Source organism: Indicator indicator, chromosome 7, assembly GCF_027791375.1.
Source record: "Indicator indicator isolate 239-I01 chromosome 7, UM_Iind_1.1, whole genome shotgun sequence".
NCBI lineage: Eukaryota > Metazoa > Chordata > Aves > Piciformes > Indicatoridae > Indicator > Indicator indicator.
Window position 1 is genome coordinate 18,822,351 of NC_072016.1, and position 13,438 is coordinate 18,835,788.

The 13,438-nt window shown below is 40.5% G+C and overlaps 1 protein-coding gene across 1 annotated transcript in view; it reads right to left on the reverse strand.

Annotated features, from left to right (window-relative positions):
• The window catches only part of SORBS1 (sorbin and SH3 domain containing 1), a 69,869-nt gene that overhangs the window by 24,020 nt on the left and 32,411 nt on the right, over nucleotides 1-13,438 (reverse strand). Inside the window, exons 12-17 of the mRNA XM_054382222.1 lie at nucleotides 12,079-12,193; nucleotides 8,916-8,999; nucleotides 4,956-5,021; nucleotides 4,287-4,388; nucleotides 2,883-2,932; nucleotides 180-355 (exon numbers count right to left, since the gene is read on the reverse strand). Of these exons, the coding sequence (XP_054238197.1) occupies nucleotides 180-355; nucleotides 2,883-2,932; nucleotides 4,287-4,388; nucleotides 4,956-5,021; nucleotides 8,916-8,999; nucleotides 12,079-12,193 (593 nt within the window). The remainder of the gene's footprint in view (nucleotides 1-179; nucleotides 356-2,882; nucleotides 2,933-4,286; nucleotides 4,389-4,955; nucleotides 5,022-8,915; nucleotides 9,000-12,078; nucleotides 12,194-13,438) is intronic.

A 13,438-nucleotide genomic window follows, 5' to 3' on the forward strand; every position in this document is an offset into this window, starting at 1 on the left:
AATACTGGCCCGTGTGGTCCAAGAGAAAAAAGGAAAGAAAACTGGGGAGGGTAAAGAGGAAGGACAGAGGAAACCTCAACTGGCTTGAATAGGACTCTATAGCCTGCAGCAGTTTGCCCCATACCACCTGGCCCTTGACACTGCAGAACAGAGATGAGGTTAGTGCCCTGAGCACTTACCTTTTGTGGAGGCAGAGCTAGAAGGTCGCTTGAGACCACTCAGCCCGTGGAATGGGATATCTCCACCTTCCAACACACTCTTGTAAATATGCCTTTCATTCTCCAAGCCAGCAGGGTCCCCAGGTGCTGGTTCTGATTCCCTCTTCACTGCATGATAGTTGGGTGAATACGTGGAGCTGGAAAACAAAAAAAGGGGGAGGGACACCAGCTGAGAGCAAACAGAAAACAAAGAAAACCACACTTATGAACCCATAATGGACTGTATGAAGAACTGGTGCGGAGGTTGTGAATACACCATGATAATGTTCTAGGTTTGGCACTACCAGAGCATTCTTCACCTGAGGGAACTCTAACATCTCTGTGCCCCAGAAAACAGGCAGCAGAAAAGCACTCCTCTTTTATTTTACAGATGAGGTAGAGTCACAGAGCAGATAGGTGCTTTTGTTTGAGACACAGAGAAATTCAACAGCTACCTGGAAGTAGCATCAGTATCTTCCTGCTCCCAGTCCTCTCTCCTTAAACACTAGCCATGCCTGTCCCTTGTGTACAAAGCACAGCTGCTTATGATTTCATCTCAACCAGTTCAACCTCCCAATTAACATTACGGTTCAATACTCCCAGGGTAATATCTCAAGCCCATCAGTGAGGGATCATGCAGAGAAGCTATAGTAGGCACTACAGACACTAGTGCTTTAAATGCCAGAGAAATTCCCAGTACATGGTTCTACTCAGCTTTGCCTCATGCTTCCACCACAGGGAATTAAAAATCCTGAGCTCTAGGTCTACCATGCAGATATATAAACAAAATGTAGTTAAAATGAGTGCAATTTTAATTTTTTAGGACATTTATTACAAATTCCTCTCCTCAGTCATGAATCTAAGCACAAGTATGACCCCACATCTGACTTCAACATTTCACTGTTTCCTCTCTAAAAAAAAAAAAAACAACAATGCTCTGGTATGTATTCCTTTCCAGGTACAAAAGGCTTTGTCAGGCAGACAAAGTTTTCCTAAAAGCTAAGTTCATCTGATAATAGTTCTTGTGCTCAACCAGGCTCTTCAGAATAAGATAAAGTCTCACACAAAGATATTCTTGGACCAAAGCATGACTGCTGGAAAGTTTGAGAAAAAAAAATTTAAAAAAGCGAAAAAGAAAAGAAAAAAATCGAGCATCTGCCAATTCATGGAAATGTTTAGAAAGCTCATTTACATCCTGGTGTCCGGGAGTGATTCAAATTTATATAAGTGTGGAAACACTTGTGCTTATACCTACTTCTTGTGAATAAAGTTATAAATGCATCTGTTTATTTTGGATAAATGCTGCACTTTCAGGGCAAAGAGAAAGCTTTCAAACACATCAGAGGTCTGGCTATGGAGGTGCAATTACACAATGTCTGGCTCACAAACAAGATTTTAGTTTCTGGACAAGGAAAACCAGGTCATGCGCAGTCCCAAAAACTATTTTCTGAAGTAAAAACTCCTGAAAAGCACCATTAAAGAAAAAGGGAATATTATATTTTTTTCAACATATGCAATGCTCAAACAGACCCATCACTGGTCTGTTGTGTCTTATGGGGGTTATCTCAGTGCCTCTGTCAGGTTCCCAAGGAAGTCCCACCACTGAAGGGAATAATGACTGCCCTGAGGTTCTTCATCAGAGAGGTAAAAGCATTTTAGCCTAGTTATTAAAACCCAAAGAGTTAAAATGATCCTCCTTTAGGTATACACCTGAGGGAGAGAGTGGAGGCATTTTACAGCATCCCTTTATTGGCTGCTCCCTTATTAGGGCCAGAAAGCAGTACTGTTTTAGGGTCAAAGCAGTCTGCATGATCAGAATCAGAAGAATGACAGGAAGAGCAGCACTATAGAAAAGAAAATACACTCCAGGTATCCTTTCTCCCTGGTCTCTAAAGACAGGGCAGGGCAGAATGTGTGACCGTTCACCATCACTGTTGTGTCCCATTCCCAGCCTACCCAGGTCACTTCCCCTCCACTGGTGCAGATGCTGGAACTCCTGCATGCTTTGGGTGATACTAGAAAGGTCACAGACAGTGCTGCCATGGGGAGAAGGCTTAGCAGTCTCCTCCTACTAAAAAAACTATAATGTCATAGGAGTAGCCAAAAAAGTGTAAAAGTGAGTTGTCCAGCAGAACAAATACAGACAGAAGGGAATTGAGTTGAAAGAAATACAGAAGACCTCTAAGAAAGCATCAATAGGGTGGTGAACACACATAATATGAATGAGGGTTTGGAGAAGAAAATGCCTCTCCTAACAAACCATCCATGCCTTCCATTAACAGTAGCCTTTTGATCTGGTGCACATAACTGGGAATATCTAACAGGAAGCCAATCTATCATACACACATAACAAACAAAGTTTGTTTATTCTATGCAGTGAAGTGACTTGCATGAAGTTAAAGGCAACTTGCAAACTTCAAGATGGAGTTAAAGGTCTGTTTGCTTTTTAAAGTCACTGCCTAGCACAAACAGTAGTTCTTATGTAGACAAAGCAATCATTCATGTAATTACTTCAAAATTCATTGAAGATCTAATCTAAAGCACATGTACAATTCTTATGGTACACACATTTGTCTCTATTCATTACCAAAAAAACAAAGCCAACCCACTTCTGATGCCAAAAACTGTCCCTTACATGCCCTCAGATTGTAAAAACAGATATCAAAAAGCAATCGAAAAACTTACTAGGAAGAATGGTCTGTGGAAGTTTCCAAAGGAGTAACACCTGCTGTATTCTGTAAAAGTCCAAACAAAGGAGTCACTGATACACATTTATACAGGAGCAGAAAGCAAAAGGCTTGCTTATGCAATTTTCCATTTATTTGAATATTAGCTTTTAGGAGACATTGAGGTTTAAGTCTAAATGCAATTTAAGCTGTCAATGTCTTTGCAGAAAAGCGACAATTTTCCTGCGTTCCTTCAGGGCAGTGACAGGTTTTCAGCACAGCCAATGCCTTTTTGAAGCGCCTACTCTTTTGTCTGCAAATGAGTCGTTGTGAATAAAGCCAAAAGCAAGAAGAGATAACCAGCTGGGCCATGACCAGCAGACACATGCTTGTAATTATTTCCCCAAGCTTTCTCCCCAACCAGTCACTGCCCGCCTTTGCTTTTTACATTTCTGCAGCACAATACATTTCTTAGCGTTCCAAAAAAATATCAAAGTGCTAAAGGAAAAGCAACGTATCAGTTCGGTTTCCTTACTTAAGGGATGCAATGCCAGCTGCACAGGTTCAATAGCAAAAGCCTGCTCCTATCCGCTTGCTTTAAAGCCATCTGACACTTCCTAGGCACATTATTTTTAAAAATTGAAAGCAATTCTAGAAGAAATGCTCTATTTGTTGTTTCTCCATCTACCTGAGGACTCCTATGTAGAAAGAAAAAGCAAATCTTGGGCTTAAAAAAGAGCAGCTTTTTCAAGTCCTGGTGAAATGCCGCAGCTTAACACAAAATCAAACACAAAGGACAAAAAAAAAAAAAAAAAAAAAAGGAAAAAAAGAGAGAAAAAAAATGGCGTGCTACCAAATCTATCATTTCATGTTCAGGTCTTGCAGACCCTCAAAACAGCAGCAGCAGCTGACCTGCCCTAGAAGGCCATGGCAAAGTGCAGCATAAGGAAAATTGTGTAAAATCTCTTGAGAATATCCAAATCTTGGGCAGGCATGAGCTCCTAGCAGAGAGCAGGGCTTGTATGAGGGGAGGGTAGATGGCAACACACTTGAAAGGCACGAGATGATGACGTGACGCCAACCAAGAATTTTAAGCTGATTGCTGCTGCCTATTCATGTGAAAAATAGAGAGAGAATTTTTGTAGACACTGAACATAAAACCCTAAAAGGGGACGGGGGTGGGGGTGGAGAGCAACTGGAAGGGAATGGGGGAGAGAGGAAATCACTGTATCTGAAATGGATTTCAAGCCGGATTCTCAGCATCGTGTTCTATTATTTCTGACAGCGACACAGCAAGCCATGCAGTCAGAACGGTCAGAACCATTATTTATCCCGACCTCATTTAATAATCATCCAGCAGTGAACAGATTAGAGCAGAGAGTTTGGAAACAGGGATTGGCAGCATGAAAAGAATAGGAAATACCTTCTGTGGCTTTTTATGTGGTGCTTTATAAAGCTTCTCCATTTTTTCTAAATCTGCCTCTAACTCAGTCTGGTAGAGGTAGAGGTCTTTTTCTAGATCAGTCTGGTTAAAGAAGGAGAAGAAGAATGGGAAAATAATCCTTAGGGTTAGGGGAAACCAAAGGAATGTTAATTAAAAAAAAAAAAGAGAGAACCTTTTTAATTGAAAGAAGATAAAGATGGTATGGACAATACACAGAAATTCACTAGTAATTAATCATGTTTAAATCATTACAGAGGAAATAGTTTTAAGCATTTTACATTCAAAACTAAGAGATACACAGGCCTGCTAGAATCTAATTCTACAAACCATAAAGTTATAAAACCCACCTGTAAAAAAATAAAAAAAGATACTGTAACAATATGCAAAACGTTGTTAGTATAATTATCATTGCAAGGCAAGATAGCAAAACCACCACTCTAAATTACGATTGATTATGCTTTAAGAATTATTAAATCAATTTACTAGCTACTTAATTGTTAGGCTGATGAGCTGAAGCCCAATTAAAAAAAAATCACTCACAAGCACACAAAACCCAAGCAATGCTATGAAAAAAAGGAAAAGAAAAATCATACACACACACACATACGCGCTAGACGCTGTAGTACAATGTACGTGAGACACAATTACCTTTCTATCCTCTCTAGTAAGGATAGAGCAATCTCCAGGAGTATAATCCCAAATCTTTTTTGGAGGCTGATGGAAAGCAGAGGAAGGAAATGAGGAAATGAAGATAAGGAAAGACATCACAGAGAATATGGAAACTGGATTAGAACAGAGGGGGAATACAATAAGGGATTAGCATCAACACTGAAAAGAAATTTAACAAAAAACAAACAAACAAACAAACAAACACAAAACAAAACCACAAACAAAACCACAACAGAGAAAGAGATAGAAAGGGGTAAATCCACTATAGCACAAATAATCAGAGATCATGGGAGGCAAAAGGGAGCATACATGCAGTCTGGGAGGGGTTGTTTTCAGTAGTGCTGGAGGAAATTTTTATTTTAGCAAGGTGCTCTAAGGGATTTAGGACTCTCTAGAGGGAGTCCACAGATGGTGGTTAAAGCATTCTTAAACAAAACCAAAACAAAATGGAAAAAAACTCACAGTCATAAAAAGCATTTGTTTTGCTCATTCTTCTTTTCAAAAGGAAAGGATAAAACAAGAGCCTTTGATAAAGAAAAGGGAGACTCTTTCCCACTCCCACTGGAATATGAATACATACCATGTGAACAAATGGCTGAATTTCCAGTGGTGGCATTGTGGGGCAATGAGAATGCAGAGTTGTTATTTCTTATTTCACTGGTTTGGGGGTTGTTTCTGGGGGGTTTTGGTCAAGAGAGTGGGACACATTGAAGTTTGGAAACTAGTTACTTAAAATTTATCATATAGGTAAATATGCCTATTTCAAAATAGGATTTTCCTGTTTGGATGCACATGTAAATATCATAGTGGATTATTCAAAGTGAAAAATTTTGTGCTGACATTCCTATCCTATTTGGATAATATGGCTAATATCCTCATATAACCAGATATGTACCTCTCACTGGTGTGCTCAAAGAAACTTTGTTCTTACTTTGTGAAATCAGAATACATTTGCTCTGTTTCCAAACAAAAATAACCTCTGTTGGCTAGCAATCTTAGCATGACCCTACATGTCCATACTGACTTCTGTGACAAGATTATTAAAGTGCCTCCAAGACACTGACAGGGAATCTCCAAGTGTCAATCTATCAAAGGCAAGACTGAGCTACACCACTTGGGTCTTAGTCCAAATCCCTTTCTAGACTGCCTGGATCCGTAGTTTGAATCTGTCCCACTTTACATTCAGACAGCAACAGTGAGGATGCAAACACTAAAACCTATTTCTTATCCATCAGATCAGCAGCCGCAGTGGGGTAGGTGGTATCGCAAAGATGTAGGTTTGAGATGTGAAGGGAGGAAATGGAGGGAAGAAAGGGAGAAGGCAGGACATGCACTTCTTTCTCCAGCCTCCTGCTTCTCCATTTGCAGCAAGGAGCTTACTCAATGCTGTTTCAGGAAGGGCTGTGAGAGAAGTGCCTATGTGTGGGCTCCTGCAATCACAACAGAAGACAAACTCTAGACTGACTGAATGTCAGATTTTGTGGATGTGCTCCATGGAGCTGTGGGATCATAGGTGAGGAGGAAGGAAGGAAGGAGCACATGGGGATTCAGTCTCAGCAGCACACTGAAAAAGCACCCACAGACTGATCTACCTGCTTGCAGGGCATATGCCTGTCCATGATGCTGTCCAGAAACTTATCTGGGACTTATCAGCAAAATGTCACTTCAGCAGCTCTAGGAAGCACATGTGCTTTCCTCAGTGGGGAAAGCCCCACCCTGGTCATTCTGGAGTCTTGAAACACCATATACAAGTGCTCCCTTTTCGCAAGGGTAATAGCTGCAAACAGAAGTCTGAAACCCAGGGGACATCATGCCTGTAGAAGTACATATTATTTCCAGTACTGGAAAAAAATGCTGGGACAAATAGAGAATCATAGAAAATCCCAGGTGCTAGCAAATGTCAATTAAAACTGTCTGGTTAGGCATGAGGCTTAGCCATTAAGTGGACACAAAAGTCTGGACTTCTCATGACTGGAGTGAGAAAAGCTCTTTCAGCTGTTGCAGTGAAGCTTAGACAGAGATTTATTAGCTATAAAAGTCTGAGATGGCAACCTCAATTCAAGTGCCTTTTGCCAAAGCACAGTGTACAAGAGTACTACACTTACGGGCTGGGACAGTTAATAAGGACGCATGGTTGCATGTCTTTGGAACTAGAGCACGTTGACAGGGAATTGTAATAAAGCAGCCCTTAACCACAGTTCCCTGAGCAAGGTGAAGAACTTGTCACCAGTACAGACGCTCTGCTGAACAAGAGATGGATTGCTGGCATAGCCTGAGGTACCCTCTTCTGAAGTAAGGCCAAGGCTACATGACTGAAAGTACAAATGCGCAGTTCTAATGAACAGATATACCCTCACTTCTAGAAAGGCCCAAGGGCATAAATGGTTCTCCTTTCTCTGACACATTTCCCACTAACTTACACTAACTCAAAGGATGAAGAGATGACAAAACCTTCATTCATTGCAAGAGCATATGGCTATGAATTACATGGCAGCAAAGAGGAGTAGGTTTCCTTTCACTTTGTGGAAATCTTAAACTGCAACAACTGGTGAAGGGTTAAATCCTAATGACATCCCCTAAAAGCTTCAGTGAGGTGGGATTTACCTGAATTCTACTGTCTTAAAGTTAGGGGGTGTCTCATCTCCAACACTGCTGAAGCTCCTTCAGCTTTGGAAGGTCCATAGCTATAAAACAGAGTTTTCTATGACAGAATGACTCAGACACTGTATGTGTTTGTTTTCCAGCAAAAATTACGCTATTTCTATGATCAGACTAAGCGTCCAGCCTCACACAGCTACATTCTGCACAGCAGTATTTCATCACTTCTGTGGGAACAAAGGCTAGATTTAAAGAAAACCTGCTCTCTGGTGCCCACATACTGTTGCCTTCAAGGCCAGTACTAAAACTTAAGACATGTTTCTGTACTGTTGCATATGCAGGGAAATCCCAGCAGCACTCAAAAAATGAGGTGTATGGGCATTTGGCAACTGACCTCAGGGAGAAAAAATAAACAACTGCTACTTGAATAGCTGTGAGAGGCTGATACTGACCCTCTGGTGCAGTAAGAGTACTTCATAAACAACATTTAATAATGAAATTAATAGCATTTAATCAGTAAGAACTAGGCCATAAAATGCTTTAAAGTCACATTTGTTCCAGTAGCCATGACCACTGATGTGTTCCCTCCATCAAAATGTCCTTTGTCCTACTGAATAATCAAGCTTTGCTTCATCTTTTTCCAGAGCGGAAAGTTGTCTTTTTTGGTTTTTTTTCACTTGTCTTCTTCCAGCCCTGTCCCGTTCCCACCCCACACACATAGCAACACAGCTCCATATGAAAAGAAAGCACACTGCTCTCAAACTCCTTTGGTTTCAGGGAATGGTAAGCGTTATTCAGCACAGACTGATGCACCCTATTTGGCAATGGGCAGATACATGCATAAGGAAATGAGCAGGAAACAGGGTCATGAACTGTTTATAGACAGATGGAAATTACTGACCTACAGTTTACAAGCCAAGATCAGCAAATAAATGAGTGATCTTCCTTGACTTAAAGCTACCTATCAGCCATTCTAGATCTTGCTAGGCAGAGGGAGAATAAGGGGTTTGAATAAGTACTTTCAATAACGAGAACAGGGCATTACTTCCAACACTTAACAACAAAAATGTGGTTTGACCTATGGTGTGTGAAAAAAATATGGGTGGAATTGAGGAATGCTTGTGAATGCCTTCAAAATACTTAAAGTGGCCACAGAACAGCTGCTTCACATCAGTACCTGGATGATGTTATGAAAAAAATCACATTTTAAAATGACTAAGGCAGCTGTTCTAGGTTTAGGGCCTAGCAAAGAGATGTGACAATCATTAAGAAGAAAAATAACAATTAAAAAAAAAAAAAAAGGCAGGTTGACTTCATTGGTCATCAAACTATCAAACTTACCGGTTTCCCAAACTCCAATTCCGAAAAGAATTTATACCAAGGTTCATTCTTTAAATCTATCTCTTCTGGACTTATATCCCGAGTCTAAAGGAATTGGTGATAGGGGAATGGAAGAAAGAGAAGGATAACATTATGCAAAGAATACACGGAAAGGGGCTGTTAGAGATGCAGATCCCATGGTTTTTATTCTAAAATGTAGATATTTAGGCTTAAAATTTGGAATTTCTATAGCACCTCTCTCACAAAGGCCATGAACGGCTCTGAAAACATCAGTGAAACCTAATGGCATCATTGTGAGCATCATAAACAGAGAGAGATTATGCAGCTTGTCCACAATCACAGGGAAACTCAGTGGAAGAGTATTCACAATCCCTCTATCAGACACTTCCAATAATGCTGCACATATTTTTTCTTTTTAATCTTCATTTGTTTAAAAAAGAGAGATTCAGTGAGACCTGAATCAAATACTGCATCTTTAACAGCACATGAATATGTGAGAAACCCTGTTCTATACACTGCAAACAGAGTGAAAGATGGTTTTCTAAGTCAAAGGAGACACAAGTCAGAGAGAACACATCCCTGAAAGACCTCTGAAGGGATGGATAGAGAGACAAAATTACTTATTTCTTCACAAATAAATGTTAGAGAATCAGACAAAACTTCAACAAAGGAAAATCAGACAGGACAGAAAGCAGCACATCTGAAAAAGAAATTCCCTTTTGTTCATACAATCTGTTTTAATGAAACAACAACAAAAAGTTTAAAGAGTTGTAGCTGTTAAAAAACACTACTGGTGAGGTAAGAGAATAAAGTCGATTGCTAAGAGTTATCAGGTGCCACTGCCTAAAAGACACCTGGCTACCTCTCACATTTCAGTGTACCTAGTCTTAGAAATAGTGGATCTCAGTGCATTAACAATGTAAATACATTATGTCTGATATGACAGTGTGATCCCAAGTGCTCCATCACAACAAGCAGTGAGCCCCACACACGCACAGAGAGCCAACACAAAGTGTCCTGCTGCAAATTGTCCAGTGATGGAATTACTGAGGCACTGGTAGTTCCCAACAGTGCTGGGCTTTGCAAGATGTTCCAGACTCTGCCACAGCCCCTAGGCATGACAAAAAAACAAACTCTAGAATGAGAGCTCAGGACTGATACTTCAATCTGAAAGAAATAGTTTTATCATGCTTGATCTCTGATGGTCTAGAAAAAGGTTTGGCTATTTCTTAAAGGCCCAATAGAAACAATGCCTCCATTTTTTTCTTTATTCCACTCCAACTAAAAGTACTCATTTTGTTGTATAACTGCCTTTACGTTAAAAAAGTCCACTGATGTCCACAAGTTTCCTGCAGTCTCCTTGAAAGATCTAGTCACTAACACTGTATTACTCTTGTCTTCAAGACCTTCTTGCTTCTGTGATCTATGGCTTGAAATTAAAGCTAAAAAATTACATTGAAAGTAACACAGCTATCACATTCTTTTTGTCTTTCATGAGCTCTGTACAATTTTACTCAATTATGCTGAAGATGGTCCTCCTTCTTGCTTTCAGACTTTGATTCAATGGCTCAGTTGAGTACCTGATAAAGTCTGAACATGCAAACAGTGACACTGGTAATGACTGACCCTTCAGAAAGACTTAAGTACACATATAAACCAGGCCTTTTGCCACAAGGTTCAATCTTGGCTTTTATCTCTTCAATCTTTTATACTGTGAGACAAAATTGTCACTTAAGTCAGCAGAAGTCTTGCTCCAGGATGGATTGCAGGAATAGAGTTGTCATAACATGTTCAAACCACTCCTCACTGCCACTTCTCTAATGGGCTGAGCCAACACCCAGTACAATGAATCAAGAGTTATCCATCTCCCATTTCAATAGGCAATAGGGTCATGCTCCTATCAAGAGGAACTTTGTTGAAGTCAACAAAGGACCACAGGTGTGAAAAGTTGGTTGCAGGATCTTCAGAAAGCAATGGACTTTTATTCCACTTGGAAGGAAAAAAAATACACCAAAACACTAAGGAAAAACATCAGGTCCCAAATCAGACTTAATTCTTCTTTCTATTGACTTAAATTGCTGCTCACTCTTTTGTAACATCCTTGACAGGTTTTTCAGGAGCATCTCTTTATGTATTCCATGCATGGATCAACGCCTGAGCTGTCAGCGCATGAAGTCAATTTTAGATTTGGAATCTCAAATGCAACTGGTGCTTCTAATTGAATCCTTTAAATTAATGCCTATATAGAAAAATATATCTTTATGTACCAGCCTGGCTATTCACCAGTAACCTCATTCAGTATTTTCAAGCACCTACAGTGCTACACTTGTACCACTGAAGGACACTTTAAGTGAGCTGTGGTGATTTATGCAGGACTAGCTGATGAAGTTAGCACTACCTTTCTGTCCCACCCCTTGCCAAATGTTCTCAGCCAAGCTTGCAGAATGAGACTTTTTTATTTCCCCTAGCTGTCACAATTCACAGCACTACTTACTAATTCAAAACAGAATCGGCAACAGCTCACTTAATAACTTCAAGTTACACACCGGTGTAGCTGTTGAGCCAAGCTCACATTCAGTTCTGCTGCCTCTAACACAGAAGTGGTGAGATCCATCTGAGTAAGAAAGCAGTCCAGGGGAGATGGCTATGTCCTAACGCACCTCAGAGGCATCCCCTGAGGCCCATTACAGGCGCTCTAAAAATGACTTAGTCAGTGTTTAAAGCATCAGAGGAACACAGAAACTGAACCAGCCTGCTGGTTGCACAATACCTTCAATCCTCCAGTATCAACTAATGCTGAGCCCTAGAAAAATTATAGCTGGTTGAACAGTGGCTGAACAGGTCACAATGTCAAACAAGGATTAAAAACTAGGGTTAGTGATCCATACTTAACACAGAAAACAACATGTCCAAAACGAAAGAAACCTCTCAATCCTCTTGTATCTTGCTTTATAGAGAACAAAAATGTTAGGAAGTTATGTAAAATGGTTTTGAAAACAAAATACAGAGGAAATATATCACACGAGCACTGCAGTTTAAGTCTAAGGAATCATATCCAAACAGAACTGGACAAGCCCTTGGAGAGTATTTTACAATCGCACTTTGTGGGTATAGGATAAAAAAACCCCTAGAATAATAACAATAATAAAAAAAAACACATTACCATTTTTTCATTGTTTAGAACAGAGGACTTTCCTGGCTGATAGTCGTAAATGCTCCTGGGCTCTGCACGGTATTTTCTGGTGTCCACCTTCTTGTCTGGAGGTTCCCAGTCAGTCCTGAGGAAAGAAAGATCAGTTGACACAACCTATTGCGGTTTGTGGAGACAAGCACTTCCTTTTGACACATGTCTTTCCCTGATAATTGTGGTGCTTTTTTTTTAATCTAGGAAAGGAGCTTGCTGCAAGAGGAACAGTTCAGATAGGGCTCTGGGTGTATATTTGTTTATTTATAGAAAGCAGAGTTTGATATAGTTCAGTTACTGAAACAATTGGAGCAGAGGAGGTTTCTTTCATGTACTTTCAATAAGCTTCAAGACTTCCATATCTTTCCTGATCGGAAATAGCTTAGTGATGGGTTTCAACTAAGGTCACAAATATGAATGTGTCCAAACTCTGAGAAGAACCCAGATTAAATCTCTTTTGCTAAGCTTTCTTATTTCAGCCATATCACTGCACTCTACTCTGCCCAAGTGAGGCCATATCTGAAGTACTGTGTCCAGTTCTGGGCTTCCCAGTTCCAGAGAGACAGGAATTGCTGAATAGAGTCCAATGGAGGGCTATGAAGTTGATTAAGGCACTGGAGAATTTCTCTTACAAAGAAAGAACGAGAGATTTGGGGCTGTTCAGGCTGGAGAAGAGAAGGGTAAGAGGGGAACTTGACACCCACTACAGATAAGCATTGTTAAGAAGATGGGGCCAGACTCTTTTCAGTAGTGCCCAGTGACAGGACGAGGGGCAACAGGCACAAACTGGAACACAGAAAGTTCCACCTGAACACGAGGAAAAGCGTCTTTACTTTGAGGGTGACAGAGCACTGGAACTGGCTGGCTGCCCAGAGAAGTTGCAGTCTCCTTCTCTGGTGTGGTGGTTTTAAGGCTATGCCCTTAACTTCTTTTCACATCGTTCGAGCAGAAAAGTAAAAGAATGTAAATAAATCACAATTGGATGCAAGATAGAAAAATAATGATTATTCTAAACACTTCCACTGGAGAGAGAGAAATGTTTAAGATTCAGTACTCAAAACAAAGTTCAGTCTGTCTGTTCAGTCTGTCTGGTGTTTTTCTGCTGGGCAGTCTAGCATTTTTCTTCTGGCTTTGCTTTCAGAGATAACACACACCCACATACTGACCTTGAAAGCTAAGTTCTAACAACCACTCTGCTTCTTGTCTTTCTTCCTTTTGCCAGGGGGGCCTGGGGAAGGCAGGGAAGGGGGAGGCAGGGAGGGCAGCTTTCCTGGCTTTGGCCAGGAGGGTTTTGTGTTGTTTCTGTTAATTGTACATACCTGTAAATATTGTAAATACT